The sequence below is a fragment of the Pan paniscus genome, chromosome 8, assembly GCF_029289425.2.
Source record: "Pan paniscus chromosome 8, NHGRI_mPanPan1-v2.0_pri, whole genome shotgun sequence".
NCBI lineage: Eukaryota > Metazoa > Chordata > Mammalia > Primates > Hominidae > Pan > Pan paniscus.
The window spans coordinates 59996486-60012775 of record NC_073257.2 but is presented as its reverse complement, the minus strand read 5'-3'; the positions used below and the strand labels follow the sequence as shown (position 1 = coordinate 60012775).

The 16290-nt window shown below is 52.2% G+C and overlaps 1 protein-coding gene across 1 annotated transcript; it reads left to right on the top strand.

The window, feature by feature from the left end:
* The first annotated feature begins 1664 nt into the window (after positions 1–1664).
* Positions 1665–14998, top strand: GDF10 (growth differentiation factor 10). The gene is made up of 3 exons (XM_003809047.5): positions 1665–2445; positions 11225–12150; positions 14032–14998. The coding sequence occupies exons 1-3, from the start codon at positions 2130–2132 to the stop codon at positions 14221–14223; spliced, it is 1434 nt and encodes a 477-aa protein (XP_003809095.1). The 5' UTR covers positions 1665–2129; the 3' UTR covers positions 14224–14998.
* The last annotated feature ends 1292 nt before the right edge of the window (positions 14999–16290 follow it).

Sequence of the window (16290 nt, the reverse complement as noted above, 5' to 3'; positions counted from 1 at the left end):
ATGGTCTGGATCATTTATAAGGAGAGATTCACTAAGTCCCAGGCTGAGACCCGATCATCTCACTTCCAGGCAAACCATTTTTGAAAACTGGTTCAGAACAAATGGGAGCTATCCTAATGGGAAGTTGAACACACTGTGATCTAATTTTCAAAACAAATAAAATGCTTTTCTCTGGTTTTCCAAAAGCTACAAGTCTGAGGTTCAGAAGCTCTTAATAGGATGGTCTCTAATTTGACACTGCAAGATTTAAAAAAATTACAAATGGGTCATGTTTTACACACCAACAGAAGCCTTTTCCAGCAATTTTTCAATTATTGCATTGTGAGTCCTCCAAGAAAAGTAACTATTTTGGCTCACAGAGCCCAAAGTTACCAAGTAAAGGGAACAGCCTGTTCACAAGTTTGCAAATAGTCCTTTGAAATGTAGCATAGACTGTATCTGGGAGCTTTCTGGAAGAACATGGGCTTGACGTGGTCCTTTCCTTCCCTCTCAAGGGTCCTTAAACTTTTTAGGTGGGTCTTGGGCCCCTTTCTAAGTCTAGGGAAGCCAGTGGACCCCTTCTTAAAAGAATGTTTTTAAATGCATAAAATAAAATATGCAGAGTTACAAAGGAAGACAATTACGTTAGAATAGAGTTATCACAAATATTTAAAAACAATTTTGTAACATAGTAACTATGTTCCTTTTTGCTAACTAACTAGCAGTAGGCTTAACTGAAGTGGTAATGAGCAAACATGATACTTTGATGAATCTGCAACCGCTCTCATGTGATATGAAAATATCTGTGGATGGTGCCTATTGGTGACAAAGTCACTAATACCACTGTGGTTGGTTGCTTGCATTTATAACTTTAGTTAATGCTAAGTTTCAGTTAGAGGTAATGAAAATAAAGATGTATTTTTTTCCCCATCAAGTTCATAAGAGCCCTTGAATTCTATCAATGGAGAAGAAATCCTGCTAGAGGCAAGACAAAGATCAGGACCTTCTGCCCCAGGGTTAAGCTGAGGAGCAGTGGGCCAGGGACTCACTACACCCTCACTTCACTGGGAATCCTTCTTAGGAAAGCCACTGCTTTCTCTCCTCCTGCTCTGATGCTTTGGAAATGTTTTTAAAGGCAAATTGAAAGCATGTCTTACTCCTGCAATCCTGAAGGCTACATGTCCAAAGATTAATAAGGACCTTTGATGTGTTTCTTCAACAACTGGAATTACTCTCGCCAAATAAAGTGCTGGTTAATCAGCTAACTTTGAGTTTTAATCACGATCTTGTTCCACTTCCCTTGCGTGGCATGAGCTTTGGGGTGAGGGCTTTTCTTTACGGAGTCAGCCCAGAGAGGATCTCTGTTCCCCACACTCTCACATTTTGGACATACGCTGACTCCGAGGCAACTGGGCGCACACATATCCCCTCTCTGGTCCTCACAGGGGAGCTGTCATCTTGCAATCACATAGCCATCGCATGCCATTGCAGGGGCAACCCAGCAGGCAGGCCCCCCTCCAACTGCCGCCCAGCCCCCTCGCAGCCAGGGCAGGCTGCGGCGCCGACACACAGGAGCCGGCTGCGGGGCTGGGTCTCGGGTTCTCGGCGGGGGAGCGGGGAGCGCGCTCGCCCACGCCCACGCCCCCCACACTCGCGGGCGCACACCCCGGCGCGCGCGCGCTGCCACACACGGGCGCACGCACACGGCAGACGGGCCAGGGACGACCCTGTCAGCTGCAGCCCCAGAGGTCCGGGGCGCGCAGCCGGGTCCCCTCGAGGTCGCAGCTGGCCGCCCCGCCCCGCCCCGCCCCGCCCCTCGAAGCAGCCGGGCCGGGCGCGCAGTGGGCTACAAACTTTCGCCGCGCGAGTCCGCCAAGGCAGCGCGCCGACTCGGGATCGGTTCGGCTCTGCGCTGCTCCGGACGGCTGTGACCGCTGGCCGGGGGCTCGGGCCGCCGGTACCCACGGATCGCGCGCCCGGGTGCCTGCTCCGCTAAGCCCCTCGCCCCGCGCGGACCCCGATATCCAGCGCCCTGCTGCCCGGGCTCTCCCCGCGCGCCCTACTGCCGCGAGGTCAGTCCGCAGCCTCCGGTGCGCCAGCGCTCGCCTTCCTCCTCCTGGACTTCGGCCCTTTGCCGCCCTCACCACGCCATGGCTCATGTCCCCGCTCGGACCAGCCCGGGACCCGGGCCCCAGCTGCTGCTGCTGCTGCCGTTGTTTCTGCTGTTGCTCCGGGACGTGGCCGGCAGCCACAGGGCCCCCGCCTGGTCCGCACTGCCCGCGGCCGCCGACGGTCTGCAGGGGGACAGGGATCCCCAGCGGCACCCTGGGGACGCGGCCGCCACGTTGGGCCCCAGCGCCCAGGACATGGTCGCTGTCCACATGCATAGGCTCTATGAAAAGTACAGCCGGCAGGGCGCGCGGCCGGGAGGGGGCAACACAGTCCGCAGCTTCAGGGCCAGGCTGGGTAAGTAGAGGGTGCCCCAGGACCCCTTCTCCTCATTCTCCACCTTCCTCACTTTTCTGTCTCCCCACCCGTGCACCTCTACTTTTCCTCTTCTAGCCAACGGGTGAGTGGTTCATTCATTCTTTCACTAATGATTCACTGATCTCTCCATGCCAGGCCCTGAACCTCCAGTGGGGCACCAAGAGTGGCAGCGGGTGGCACAGAGGTCCTGCCCCTGGGGTGCTCCCACATTGCTGGACATACACAGACTACCCCATACACAAGGCTGTAAGCACAGAGAGTGGAAGAGGGGACATAGGCCAGGGGAGTATCCCTGTCATAGGGTCAATTATGTGGGCATTTTACAAATGAGAAGGGCAGAGCCAGTGAACATAGGCAGCCCTGACAGAAGTTCCAGGCACTGGGCCCTGTCAGGAAGCAGGAGCCCCTAGCTGGTGTCAGCTATGGTTCCTGTGTCCAGGGAAGCAGAGTGGACTGAGAAGGGCCTTGGCTGCCCGGGATTGAGGACTTCCACGGACTGGCGTGAAGCGTTCAGACCACAGGGGTTTAAGGAAAGGCCCAGGGGCTTAGGCAGTGGGAACACTCTGCCTATCTCCGGCCTCTGTCCCACCTTTCCACTTCCTCAGCCCCTTGGATGGAGCTGGGCAGAGGGCACTTGCAAAGGCCCATGCTGCCCTGTTCTGAGAGCACTTCCAGGCTCCTGCCTCAGCAGCCTGCCCACCTTTGCAGGCCCTGGGTAGAGAGGAGGTGCAGCCAGGGCCACAGGGGTGGTGAGAAGACCCTGGTTGTCATGGTGATTACTCCTGGTTGCAGAATAATGTTCCAGAAAATGTGGGTGGGGGTCTCCTGCAGCTCTGCAGAAGATGAGGCCATTCAACAGGAGAAAAATCTGCAGTCTACAGGCTCCCCTCCTGAGGGAGAGGGAAACAAGCCTAGCTGTGGAGCTAGACAGCCTGGGGTCAGATCTGTCACTGGCTGTGTGACTCAAGGTAACATCTGTGGCCTCTCATAACCATGGATTGGGGAGCACCTGCCACAAAGAGGCCCCATGCCCTCCTCCTCCACTTAGCAGACTCACCAGGTCAGTGGCCCTGGGCTCCAGGCCAATTGGATCTAACTCCATCCTCCCTCATAACTTTCTTGCACCATGTGGGGTCCACTTCTTGAGGAACATTATTAAATTAAACCATTTAAGAATCATCTGGCATGAACATGACCTTGGGTAAATCACTAAAGCTAGGTGGACTTGAGTGTATTCATCGATAAAATGGGCAAGGCTTGCCAATATCTCCCCTGTGCAGTTGAAGGGAAGATGAAATGAGGTCATATGTGCAAGCTCAGAGCCCAGCACTGGCCAGATTAAGTGTTGATGTATGGGATTCCCCTGGGAGCACAAATAATTGTGCTAAGTATTGTGTATTCTTGTGGGTTTAAACTTGACCTTGCTTCCCTATTAACTCAATCCTCAAAGCCTTGTAGTTGAGGAAGCAAGGCCAGCAGGGTCACTGCTGCGACACGGGTGAGCCTGCCCACTGAGCCCATCTACTTGCTGCAGCCAGGCATGGAGATGCCTGCTTGTGTCATTCTGTTTTCACAGAAAGGGGGTAGTACAAGTAGCAGTGGAGTTCAGGATATTAATCTCAAAAAGGACCTGAAGACAGTGTCTCAAATCCAGCACTCCCACTTTAAAGATAAGGAAACTGAGACTCAGAGGTTGTTCACAGTGGCAGGGGTTGGCAACTCCCATCTGCCAGGTCATTGCTGTTCTCACTGTCACTCCCCACACCCTGTCATCTCCCTCAGAGCTATGACCAGGGTCTGGGAGGGGTAGGGTGAAACAGACAAGCCTGGGAAATCAGGATTCTGGTAGTCTGGAGTGTCTGACAAATCCCTCTTCTTTGGAAGCCTGAGGCACATTTGGGTGTGAATCCCAGCTGTACCAGCTACCAGGTGTGTGCAGTGGCACAGGTTAGTTTACCTCTCTGAGCATCAGTTTCCTTGTAGTACAGTGAAGAAGTGAGGATTAAATGGGCTAAGCAGGTTTTGTGCTTTGCATACAGTGGGGGCCCAGGCAGGTTGCTTAATCCTCTCCTCCCTTGATTCATCTAAGTGTTTCATGCCAAGCCTCTTGCCTGCCCTCAGATGTGCCTGCTTCCTGATCCAGTGACCTGTCTGAGGAGGTATGAGTTTGGGCAGGGACCCTTCTCTCATGGATGATGCCACCCATGTGGGAGGCTTCAGCTCTGGTCCGAGAACATGCCAGTCTCAGCCTGCTCCCCAGTGGTGGGTTTCTGCTGCCTCAGTGGGGCAGCACCTCTTCCTGAACAACAAATGCCTCCATCCCCACAGCCTGCGATACGTAACTATACCTCCCCCGCCACCGGGCAGTGCAGCTCAGCTGCCAAGTGCTGGCTGTGAGCTGGCCTCGTGGGGTCCAAATCCCAATTCTGCGATCTGGGCAAGGGACTGAACTTGTCCATGACTCAGTTTTTTTCACTTCTAAAATGGAGCTAATAATGCTCCCCTCCTTATAGGATTTTTTTTAATGGAAACTGAGATATGTCAAGTGCTTACACCATTCCTGACACAGGTAAGTGTCAATGGTGTATTAGCTCTTGCTGTTGATATACCAGCCACCCCTTCCTTCCTTCCCTCATTGCTCCCTGAAGTGAATTTCGTTCCTTATTAAATCTGCATCGGTGGAGAAAGCCTATGAACCTGACCCTAAGGGTTAAGGTTAGACCACCCCTAATTCCCACTGAATGACGTGTGTTTAAATGTAAGCTTTGTCACCTACCAATGTGATACTGAGTTGGCTTTCTTCATCTCTAAATTGAGAATAATACTACATACTCACCTGTCAAAAATGCCAAAATTCAAGTTGATTTCAGTTCCCCAAGTATTCCCTAAGCACTTGGTTTGGTAGCAGATGCTGTAAGCTCAGGGAACACAAAGATGCCCAGAAAAGCTCATAAACTAGCAGGGCAGATCAAAGTAAGCAGCAGAATAGGGCAGCAGGCCGGGGGGGTGGCATATAAGAAGGAGGACAGGGGTGCTGTGGGAGCCCAAAGGCGCACTGACCTGGCAGGGGCAGAGCCTCTGGGTGGGGCCAGGAAAGCCTTCCCAGAGCAGGCCAGGCCCCAGCCACTTTGAAGGGCAGGTGGGGCTTAGCCAGGTGCGGAAGTGAAGCTGTCCACTGTGTTCAGAGACTGCCAGGAGTTTGGTTTTAATGATAACGCAAGGAGAGAAAGGCAGGAGATGGAGACGGACAAATAGGTTGCAAGCAGGCCATGGAGAGCCATGAGTATTATGAATTTGTTCCCCCATAGGCAATGGGGCACTATACAATGTGCATGCGTAAGGGACAGAAGGAAGGAAGGAGGGAGAGAGAGAAGAATAGAGGGGAGAGAGAGAAAGGAGAGAGGGAGAGAGAGGGAGGAAGAGGAGAGACTGCAGGGAAAAAGAGGGATAAAGGAGAGAGAGCAATTATAAATAAATGCATGCTTATTGGGGAAAACCTGGAAATTATAGAAGATCACAGTAAAGAACATAAGTCATCCCTAATCACATAGCCAGATATAACTGGAATTGTTAGTATGATATTTTGGTAGAATCATTCCAGCCATATCTATCTATCTATCTATGTCTCCACTATCTATATCTCCATTGTTTTACCCTTATATGTAAGATATATATGGATATATGGATATATTTGAGAGATATATATGTGAGATATATGTGGATACATCTTTTATGGATTATATTTTCAGCATGCAGGTAAAACTTGCAGGTATTTCCATTTGAAATTACTTTTTTTCATTACTGGTCATCTTGAACTTTTCCCCATGCCTGCTGGCTATTTGCAATTCTTCCTGTGGAAACTGCCTCCTTGTATGGGAGTCCCTCCTTTGTCCTACTGATATGCAAAGGTTCTTTACATAGTAAGGATCTTAACCTTTCACTTCTAATGGACAATTTGCTTTTGAGACATGAGTGCGATGTAAGAGGGAACAAAGTTCTGGGACCACTGTTGTGGTTGAGTCTGGAGCCCTGAGCGCAGGGTGGAAAGATGCTGTGTTCAGGATGGTTGTGTAGAAACAGGAAGCAGAGCAAACAGGGCCTGGAGATTGATTAAAAGCAGGAATGGGAGAGGCAAAAGAGTTCTCAGGCTCCTGCTGGAAGGGCTGGAGGAGAAGTGAGGCCTCCCACTGGGCAGGAGGTCAGGGAGCAAGGGTGTGGTGCCCTGAGGGTGGCAATAGTTCCTGAGGCCATAACTGTTCTGAGCCCTTGCTGGGTGCCAGGCACAGTGCTGCTAGTGCGCTCTGCAGAGCTGATCTCACGATAACTTTTGGAGGTGCAAATACTCTATCCAGTTTATGAATGAGGAAACTGAGGCACAAAGTGGTTCCATGACTTGCCTGAGGCCCCACAGCTAGTAAGGGATGCCAGCAGGAGTTGAACCTCAACCCTAGAGCCTGCATGGAAACGGGCACTAAGTACTAAATCTGTGTTAGTTCCCTGTTCTTCTCTCCAGCACCGTCTGACCCACCGCCCCTTCCTTCAGCTTCTGTTGGTGCATGCATCTAAGCCCAGCGTTCTCACTGATTGCCCTAGTGGCTGTTTGAGGGGCAGTGGGTGAAGGGACAGATCTCCAAACCATCTTGGAATCTTTCTATATAGGGCAGAGCATCTAAGGGGCTGCTCTTGGCCTGAGAGTTGACCAGCAGTGGGGCTGGACAGGCCTTTGGATGAGGAAGTCCCTTCCCCCAGTACCATCCCCACTGCCCTCAGGAAGGAGGCTGAGTGCCCAGCAAAGTGGACCTGGTCACAGTTCTGAGAATTCCCAAGAGCCACTGAGATCAGCTTGTCTAAATAAAGTCAGTCTTTCTCTTCTTAGGGAGTCAGAACTCAAAAATATCAAAATAATGACCTCTGTTTGCAAAACATGCTGCAGTTCACAGCACGTGATCTTTGTCCATTAGCTCTTAGGCAGATCATGAACATATCCAGAACACATGGAGGAGCAAAAGGCATGGGCTTGGGGTCAGACAGAGCTGGGTACAAGCCCCGACTCCACCCCTTGCCAACTGTGTGACTTTAGGCAAATTGCACACCCTCTCTGAAGCTTCAGCTCTTTGTCCACAGAATGAATGACCGCTCCCTACTCTCCTCATGGTGAAAATGATGAATCAAGCATACAGAACACTCAGCATAGGACCAAGCACATACACTTGGAGCTCAGAATGTCATAATTAATAAACAATTTTCTTCCAATTTAAAGATGAGAACACTGAGGCTCAAGGGGAAGTCTGGCTAAACACCTGGGTGCCCACTGTCTCCATTTGGATTTGCATCATCAGCTGCATCTTTGTAAAGAATGAGGATTTCTTGACTTCTTAAGGCTGTGGTTACTGCACTCTAGGGAAGCATGCCAGGAACCCCCAGTGTTAACTGAAGTAACAGACCACACTTCTCTTGTGCCCACTTGGGCAGGATTTGCACAGACAATCTCATTCAACATGCATCTCTGAGCTCCAACTGTCACCTAAGCCTTATGGTGAGGTCTAGCGGTGCAGTAGTGAATAAAACTGGCAGTGTCCCTGTCCCGTTAGGGTTTATGTTTTAGGAAGATAAGAGCAATAAATCAGTATACAGCAGGATGTCAGGAAGTGCTCTGAAGGCCAATGAAGCAGGGGCAGACAGAGTGATGAGGCTGTTCTCCAGCCACGGGAGCCCAGGGGACCCATTGTGGGAGGTTCCATTTGAGCAGATACCTGAAGAGGTTGAGTGGTACTGGATGGGGAACCATGAAGGTGGAAGGAAGCGTGAGGCACAGTCCTGAGAATAAAGCCACATGTTGGAAGGAGAAGAACGCCAGTGTGACGGGGGCAGAGGGGTGGGGTTGGGCTGTGGATAGGAGATAAAGTTGCAGAGGTAGGCAGGCCAGATCAAGTAAGGCCTTGGTAAGGGGTTGAGTTTTATTTGGGGCAATGGAGGGCTCCGAGCTTGGGGGGTGACCTGTGATGGAATGCACCCAGCACACCGGGGGCCTCACTTGGACAGTGCTCTTTAAAACTGTGACATGAGGAGACACTGAAGACGGGTGTCATTGCCATTACCAGTCTGTCTCCCCTCTAGGCTGAACTCCTCCTGGGTAACTTTGTTATGACCCTGGTCAGCCCAACTTAGCCTGGAGTAGGAGTTTTGCAAATCTTTATCAGGAAAACAAAGAGAAGAAGAGGAAGAAAGAAAGGAAAAGAGGGTGGATAGAAAAGGGGAAAGAGGGGAAGAAAAGAGAGGAGGGAGGAAGGCATAGAAGAAAGAAGAGAGAAAAGACATGAATCACAGAGCACCAGCACGCATCAGAGGAAATAATGACGTTCTCTTCAATGCTTCTCTGTTATGGCTTGGGCTCGGCTAAACTGAGAGATTTCAGGTTGAGGTCCCTTCTCTGAGCCACAGCCTGGAGCCCCCTGCACTGCGTACATGCAGAAACATCCAGAGAGAGGACCAGCCTGTGGTCTCTCATGCACTGGGGCTGGGGGTGACCCATCTTGTCCCCAGCAGTCCCCATCAGGGAGGGTCTTCCCAGAGCAGGCTGCCCAGTGAGGGCTGAGCTCCCTCTGGCAGGAGGCATTCAAGCCACATGGAGGTAGGACTTATACCCTTTTGCACAACCTCAAAGGTTCCTCCCCACTCTGAATCTGTTAGCAGAACAATGGAGGAGTTGAGACTTGAACTGGATCAAAGAAAAACAATGTGCTGTGTTGGCTGGGTTGCAGCTCAGATATTTGGATCAGTGAATGCAAGGTACCCCAGTTGATGGAGGGGAGCTTGCTCTGCCAGCCTTGGTCCTTTAGATTCAAGAGGCAGAAAGCACATTTGGGGGCACCTCCTTTGTACCTGGCACTTCACTAGGCTGTTTCTGTGATCTTCCAGACAATCCTCTGTGTGAGATGGAGGCTGTTGTCCCTGTGAGGCAGATGGGGAAAGCAAGGTTCAGGGCGTGGCCCCACTGAGTCCTGGGAGCTTGGTTCCTAGGGCATTTTCTAGCTTGGGGATGGGGGGGTGCAACATTATTGGTGAACTTTCACCCCATCCATAGGTCAACCCCAGATGCTGCAGATACACCACCGCTGCCACCGGAGTGAGCTATCAGCTGCCACTGACTTCCCAAACTTCCCTGATGGCCAGAGTCCCCTGGAGTGCTGATTAAAATGTGGAAGTCATTGTTACGCAGTCAAGGCCACATGCTTGGGGAAGCCAGGTTCAAATGTGCATCGAGACCCTGGGCTGCTGCTTATGTGTGGAGCATGTTGAGGGGCTGTGACACTGTCCTGGCAGGTTTGTTGTGAGGATTAAATAAGGTAATGGCTTCAGTGCCACCTGAGCCTTTACTGGCATTTATTTATCAGGCCTTCCATAGATATGCTTCTCTGTTTCTTCCCACTCATAGTCCCTTAAGACTATGTGAACAATCCCAGTTGAATTATGCCTTCTTCCCAACAGAAACAAAGAAGAGAAAGTGGAATATTTCTGTTAAAAAAAAAAATCCCTGCAGATGCTGTAGGTACAGGGGTCAGAGAGGTGTGGCCCTGACCCATGCCCCTAGAGAGCCCAGTGTCCCCCACACACACTTCCTGGGCTTGGGAGCCCTGCTCCTCTCCAGACGTTCCCCAGGAGAAGGACACTTCGTTGTCAGGAAATGAAGCAGTGGAAAGGAGAAAGCCGGCCTGGCCTCTCTGGTGTCCTGTTAGTGTGCAGCATCCTAGGGAGGCACCAGGAAAGACTCCCCACTCCTCAGAAGCCTAGAGCGGACTTGGCCATTTGAGAACGCTCACTGATATATAATAATGTTTAGGCGATTCAAACCTGACACAATACTCATGCTGCTGCCAAGGTTGGGGCAGCTTCCTGGGACTGCTGACATGGCTATGCTGCCCTGGTGCCCTGGGGAACGCCTGCTTCCACCAGGCAAATAGGAAGGAGTGGCCGGCAGCCCCAGGGAAGCCGGAGCTGGAGCATTCTTGAACCAAGTTGCAGATGTAATGGTTGAGACGTCCCGGTCTTTACCTGGACCTTGGAGATTTAGTCAAGTTGCCTTGTGTAATCCTGATACTGCTCTTTTCTTGTTAAAACAATCTTAAAAGTCCTCAGGCAGAACAAAGAGCAGATGCCTAAATGGCTGTACTTTTGATCCCGGTTTCCCTTAGGAGGTGCTCAAAAAGCATGAGCGTTTATTTATTTCATCTCTTTTGGAAGAATGTTTGGGTTTAATGTGAAGTGTATTTAATGATTGCATTTAAAAACTGATTGCATAAATAGAGGGCTGTGCAAATACAGGAGGGGCTGCCTTGATGCAGGGCTTGGACCCAACCCAAGCCATCCTGAGCACTTAATGAAGGTGTCAGTGACATTTGTTCATTTGTGCATGCAGAGGCAGTAGAGGGCAGGGGGAGCAAACAGGAGCTTTGGAGTCCAGCAGGCCTGAATGCCTCCCTGTCTGCCCCTATTTCTTTGCTGTTGCTTTTTGTTGTTGTTGTTTGCTATGGGATATTTACGATCTCAACCTTAATTCCTCACCTGTGCACTGAGGATTGCAAAGGGCGCCCTCATCAGTTTAATGTGAGGATTACACGAAAGGAGGGAAGCAAAGCGGGGGAGGAGGATGGTCCTGAAAGTGTGGATCGGTGGGCGTTTGCTCCTCCAGCCCTGGGTGGGAGACCCTCAGGAGCACGAGCGAGAACTTCACAGCCTGTGGTCTCTCCTTCCCTCACAGAAGTGGTCGACCAGAAGGCCGTGTATTTCTTCAACCTGACTTCCATGCAAGACTCGGAAATGATCCTTACGGCCACTTTCCACTTCTACTCAGAGCCGCCTCGGTGGCCTCGAGCGCTCGAGGTGCTATGCAAGCCGCGGGCCAAGAACGCTTCAGGCCGCCCGCTGCCCCTGGGCCCGCCCACACGCCAGCACCTGCTCTTCCGCAGCCTCTCACAGAACACGGCCACACAGGGGCTACTCCGCGGTGCCATGGCCCTGGCGCCCCCACCGCGCGGCCTGTGGCAGGCCAAGGACATCTCCCCCATCGTCAAGGCGGCCCGCCGGGATGGCGAGCTGCTCCTCTCCGCCCAGCTGGATTCTGAGGAGAGGGACCCGGGGGTGCCCCGGCCCAGCCCCTATGCGCCCTACATCCTAGTCTATGCCAACGATCTGGCCATCTCGGAGCCCAACAGCGTGGCGGTGACGCTGCAGAGATACGACCCCTTCCCTGCCGGAGACCCCGAGCCCCGCGGAGCCCCCAACAACTCAGCGGACCCCCGCGTGCGCCGAGCCGCGCAGGCCACTGGGCCCCTCCAGGACAACGAGCTGCCGGGGCTGGATGAGAGGCCGCCGCGCGCCCACGCACAGCACTTCCACAAGCACCAGCTGTGGCCCAGCCCCTTCCGGGCGCTGAAACCCCGGCCAGGGCGCAAAGACCGCAGGAAGAAGGGCCAGGAGGTGTTCATGGCCGCCTCGCAGGTGCTGGACTTTGACGAGAAGACGATGCAGAAAGCCCGGAGGAAGCAGTGGGATGAGCCGAGGGTGTGCTCCCGGAGGTACCTGAAGGTGGACTTCGCAGACATCGGCTGGAATGAATGGATAATCTCACCGAAATCTTTTGATGCCTACTACTGCGCGGGAGCATGTGAGTTCCCCATGCCTAAGGTAGGGTTTCTTCCGCCTTTTGCCAAATTCTAAGGCTCAGCTCTGCCGCTACCGTCAAGTTCCTCAGCCTGCAGGACTTCTGTTTCCCCATCTGCAAAATGGGAATAACAGTACCTCCTATCTATTCCAGGCAGGAAATAGGTAGCCATAGGTCACCAAGTGGCAGCCCGTAGGGTAGTTGCCGCCCACATATGTGTGAGTTTGGCTGTGTTTTTTGAAGTATTGGCTTGGTTGAATTGGGACTTTAAAATGAGAACATTCTTTTGAAAAGCAGGAGAATCCATGTCTTTAGAAACGCATCCCCACATAGCAACTATCTGCAGAGGTTGAGTAGATGTTGCTTCCTGTACACAGGGCAGGTCCCAGAAGCTCCTTCCTGACCAAGGCTCTCATTTCTGTTCCCAGCCTGGACCCCAGAGTGTGGCAATCTATGACTAGCACAGTGCTAGCCTCAGCAGCTCTCCCACTGTACATTCCCTCCTCCTTGCAGCTCAGGGCAGGAATCCACAGGGAATAGGCCTTCACTGTGCACAGGGTCTGCAGGACACACAGCACTGGGCTGTTCTGTCTGTTGCACCAGCCTAAGGATTTCCAGTTCTCACCTTCACTCCAGCCTGGGCTGTGGCTGAGTCCATCCCTCTCCCTGCAGCCTGCTCTGCAGCAGCCTGGCTGCCTGTGATGTCAGCCCTCGGCACTCAGCACACAGTTTCTTCCTGCTTAGTTACTCTGCCCAGGGCAGGTCATGCCTTTCCCTCCAAGAAAAGAAAGTCAGTGCATAAATCCAATTTGAACTTAAATAATCAGCCAGCTGGGGAAGTCCAGACCCAGACATGGGGCAGCAGTAACGTGTTTGGGAATCAAATGGCTTCTCCTCAAAACTTCTCCTCAAAACCGTGCATGTGCAAGAGAGAGGGAGGTGCCTGACATAGAGACAGGGCCTGCTAAAAGTGCCTAGCAAAGACCCAGGCAGATGCAAGCCCGGAACCCTGAAGGCTTGCAGCTGATTGGCCATGCGGTTAGCTTATCACCCTGGCTTGTTGCCTCCTCACCTTCCGGGACACCAGCCAGAACGCTGCAAAGGCAGGTGTCCCTGCCCTGCTCCCCTCCCACCACACCGACACAAGAGGGCTTCCTCCTCAACAGCACTACATATAAAAATCTCTGTTTGGCTGGTGATGCACTGAAGTGGATGACCCGGTTGGTTCATCTTGTCAGAGGTGGGCACAGTTTTCCAAGCCAGGTCACTTTCTAACTAGGGGTCTTGGTCAAGTTACTCAGTCATTTTAAGCCTCGGTGTCTTCCCAGTAAAGTCCAGGTAATACCCACCCCATAAAATTGCTAAGCTGACAAAAAAAAAAGGGGGTGATGCAGGGAGAGCAGCCCCTAGGAAATGTCAGTGTCCAGCCTGTCACACTGCCACGCACATGCCAGGCCTTCCCTTCAGTGACAAGAGCACAACCTCGTGAGAAGCATGCCTGTCCTCCTCAGACTGCGAGATCAGGGCTGTGCTGGCATCTCGCTGGGTTTTCCCTCTGGGCAGCTTCTGCCTGCTTCCTGGTGCTCCGCGGGGATGTGTGACACTCAGGCGCCCCCATGTGGCCCTGCCGTGTTGGGGACACAGCATGCCTCAGGGAAGCCAAGGGGCAGGAAGGCCTGGGGGCTCTTGGAGACCTCAGCCCAGAACTCAGCGTATGTCTGATTTTAGAGGAACCGTGTGCCCCGCCTTGGGATCTCGTCCATTCCTCTAGGTGGATGCCTATTCTGTGGCCTCAGCCAGGGAACAACAGCAGAGCAGTATGGCCTGGGACTGTGAGGACGGCATGGGTGCGTGGGTGGGTGAGGGCGGAGCTGAGGTAACCCTACTCCTTTTCTGCCTTGCAGATCGTTCGTCCATCCAACCATGCCACCATCCAGAGCATTGTCAGGGCTGTGGGCATCATCCCTGGCATCCCAGAGCCCTGCTGTGTTCCCGATAAGATGAACTCCCTTGGGGTCCTCTTCCTGGATGAGAGTCGGAATGTGGTTCTGAAGGTGTACCCCAACATGTCCGTGGACACCTGTGCCTGCCGGTGAGACCACTCCAGGGTGGAAAGAAGCCACGCCCAGCAGAGCCGCCTTCTCGGAGCCTTCTGCAACCAGGACTTGTGGTGCAGCTGCAGACACAGAGCACAGCTCATGGGCAACATCACTGGGGCCCAGAGAGAGCTGTCCGCCAGTGCATCATTAGGGGATCTTTCATTGCTAGTGACTAGCCCCTTAAATGCCAGCCTGAGTACCTGAAGGAATCTGGGAATTAGCCCTGGCCTGAAAGTGGCCCATCATTCATACCCACTGTTCTGAAGGCTTGAAAACAAAACATATCCACAACATTGGCTTGATGTGATCATCATCTCATAACTGAGCAAGAAGACTATGCAAATCTTAGGGCGCTCGCTCCCTGCACATGGAAAGAACTCTGTTTAAATGCTCAGTTCAGAACACTTTGGGCCACATAGTGATTTTGGAAAACAGGATAATCGTGGTGTAAATGGGTGTTTCCTTTCAAAGTCCACTGCAGAGCTTTTATCCATATGGTATGCACATGTAACCAATATTGGTTTCTTTTTCTTAATATATATATTTTATTTTAAAACAACAAAAAAGGAGGGCATTGACACCATTCCCCACAGAGATAGTCATGCTGAGTGTGGGTTGTTTAAACATGCATATTGAAATAACACATATAGTAACGTGGGAATACTAAAAAATAACCAAGATTTTATATTTTTGTAAATTATACTTTCTATACTGTAGATTGTGTATGTTATGTGTTTTTATGGAAAGCTAATAAATTAAAGGTACAGTGGTATGTTGAAAAACTGAATGTCACCCATTTCAAAATCTCACTGGCTCCCCATCTGTAAGTACACCATCTGGTGGTTGCTGGGGACTCAGCCTCTTTTAGGGTCGCTGGAGTCCCCTAAGCCATCTCCATACTCTCTGGTGTCTGTCCCAGGCTCCAGAAACCCAGGCTTTCCCATGCCTTCTAGGGGCCTGCCCTACTACTGGTTCCTGCAAACCCAAGCTAGGCTGATGTTGAGAATGGACATGGCTCCAGACAGGGACAGTGGCCTCTCGGGGTTTCTCCTCATCCCCTAGCCTCAGGGACATGGATTGATTGGCAGGTGCCTGGGGTGTTTAAAAAAACATCTATGGTTGCCTGGTCAGAGATCTTTCACTTCGGTAATTCATGGAGCAAGAGATTCAACATAAGTAGGGGTCTCTCCTGAGGTCCAAGGACTCATGAGGAAGTGGACGGGCCATGTGGTCTCCTGCACCTGCTTCTCTTTTGCTTGTGTGTAGAAGGATCACCCAAGCCACCCCAAATTGTTCCCTTATGCCCTTCGTTTACATTGCCTTATGATGGAGTGCCTGAAGCTGCTTAACCAGCATTTCTGAAAGAGAATCTGGATCCAATTTGAGACAGGTGTATATATAGCAGTCCCATCAGCTGGGACCTACAGATGACATGGCCCCAAGTCTTAGAGGAAACTGCAAAGCCATAGTGGTTTTCTAAGAGGGGATGTCCAAGGAGAGAAGCAGCTCTGGTGTCTGTCTTGGGCCTTAGGCTGGGCTCTGGAGACCAGGATTCCTGTGCAAAGGATATATGGGGAAGTGCTCTCAGGAGACATGGGCAAGGGTGGGGTGAAGCAGAAAAGCAGGCTAGGAGCAATCCTGTGGGGAGCTTTGGAGCTTAGTTACTCCTCAGGGCAGTGTGGCCTCGAGCAAGGGAGCTGGGTGTTCAGGGCCTCTTGGCTTCTGGCTGCCCTGGGAAGGGCGATGTAAAGTCCCAGTTCCCTGGCCTTCTGCCCAGGCAGCCACAGTGATTCCAGGAGCCTAGGTAGCATCCGAAGAGTGGCAACTCCTGGAGGCGAAGCCATTGAAACTGGAGAATGATTAGCCAGAACTGGTAGGTGAGGGGGATGCGAGGGTGCCAGGGTGAAGCCCCGCAGCTTCTGCTCAGCATCTCCTATGAGGTGCTCCAAGTGACCCTGGGACACATGCGTGAGCAGCTGCCGTGGGGACCCCTACCTGCTGGGCACATGGCCCTGCCTGCTGACAGAGGTCAGGGGAGTGGTGGGATGGTCCTCCACACTCACC

What these genes read in the sequence shown, in the direction of transcription:
- GDF10 (XM_003809047.5), top strand. Translation starts at nt 2,130, where the DNA reads ATGGCTCATGTCCCCGCTCGGACCAGCCCGGGACCCGGGCCCCAGCTG. An exon ending in CAGCTTCAGGGCCAGGCTGG is followed by an intron (nt 2,446 to 11,224) that starts GTAAGTAGAGGG and finishes CTTCCCTCACAG; the next exon opens with AAGTGGTCGACCAGAAGGCC. An exon ending in GTGAGTTCCCCATGCCTAAG is followed by an intron (nt 12,151 to 14,031) that starts GTAGGGTTTCTT and finishes TCTGCCTTGCAG; the next exon opens with ATCGTTCGTCCATCCAACCA.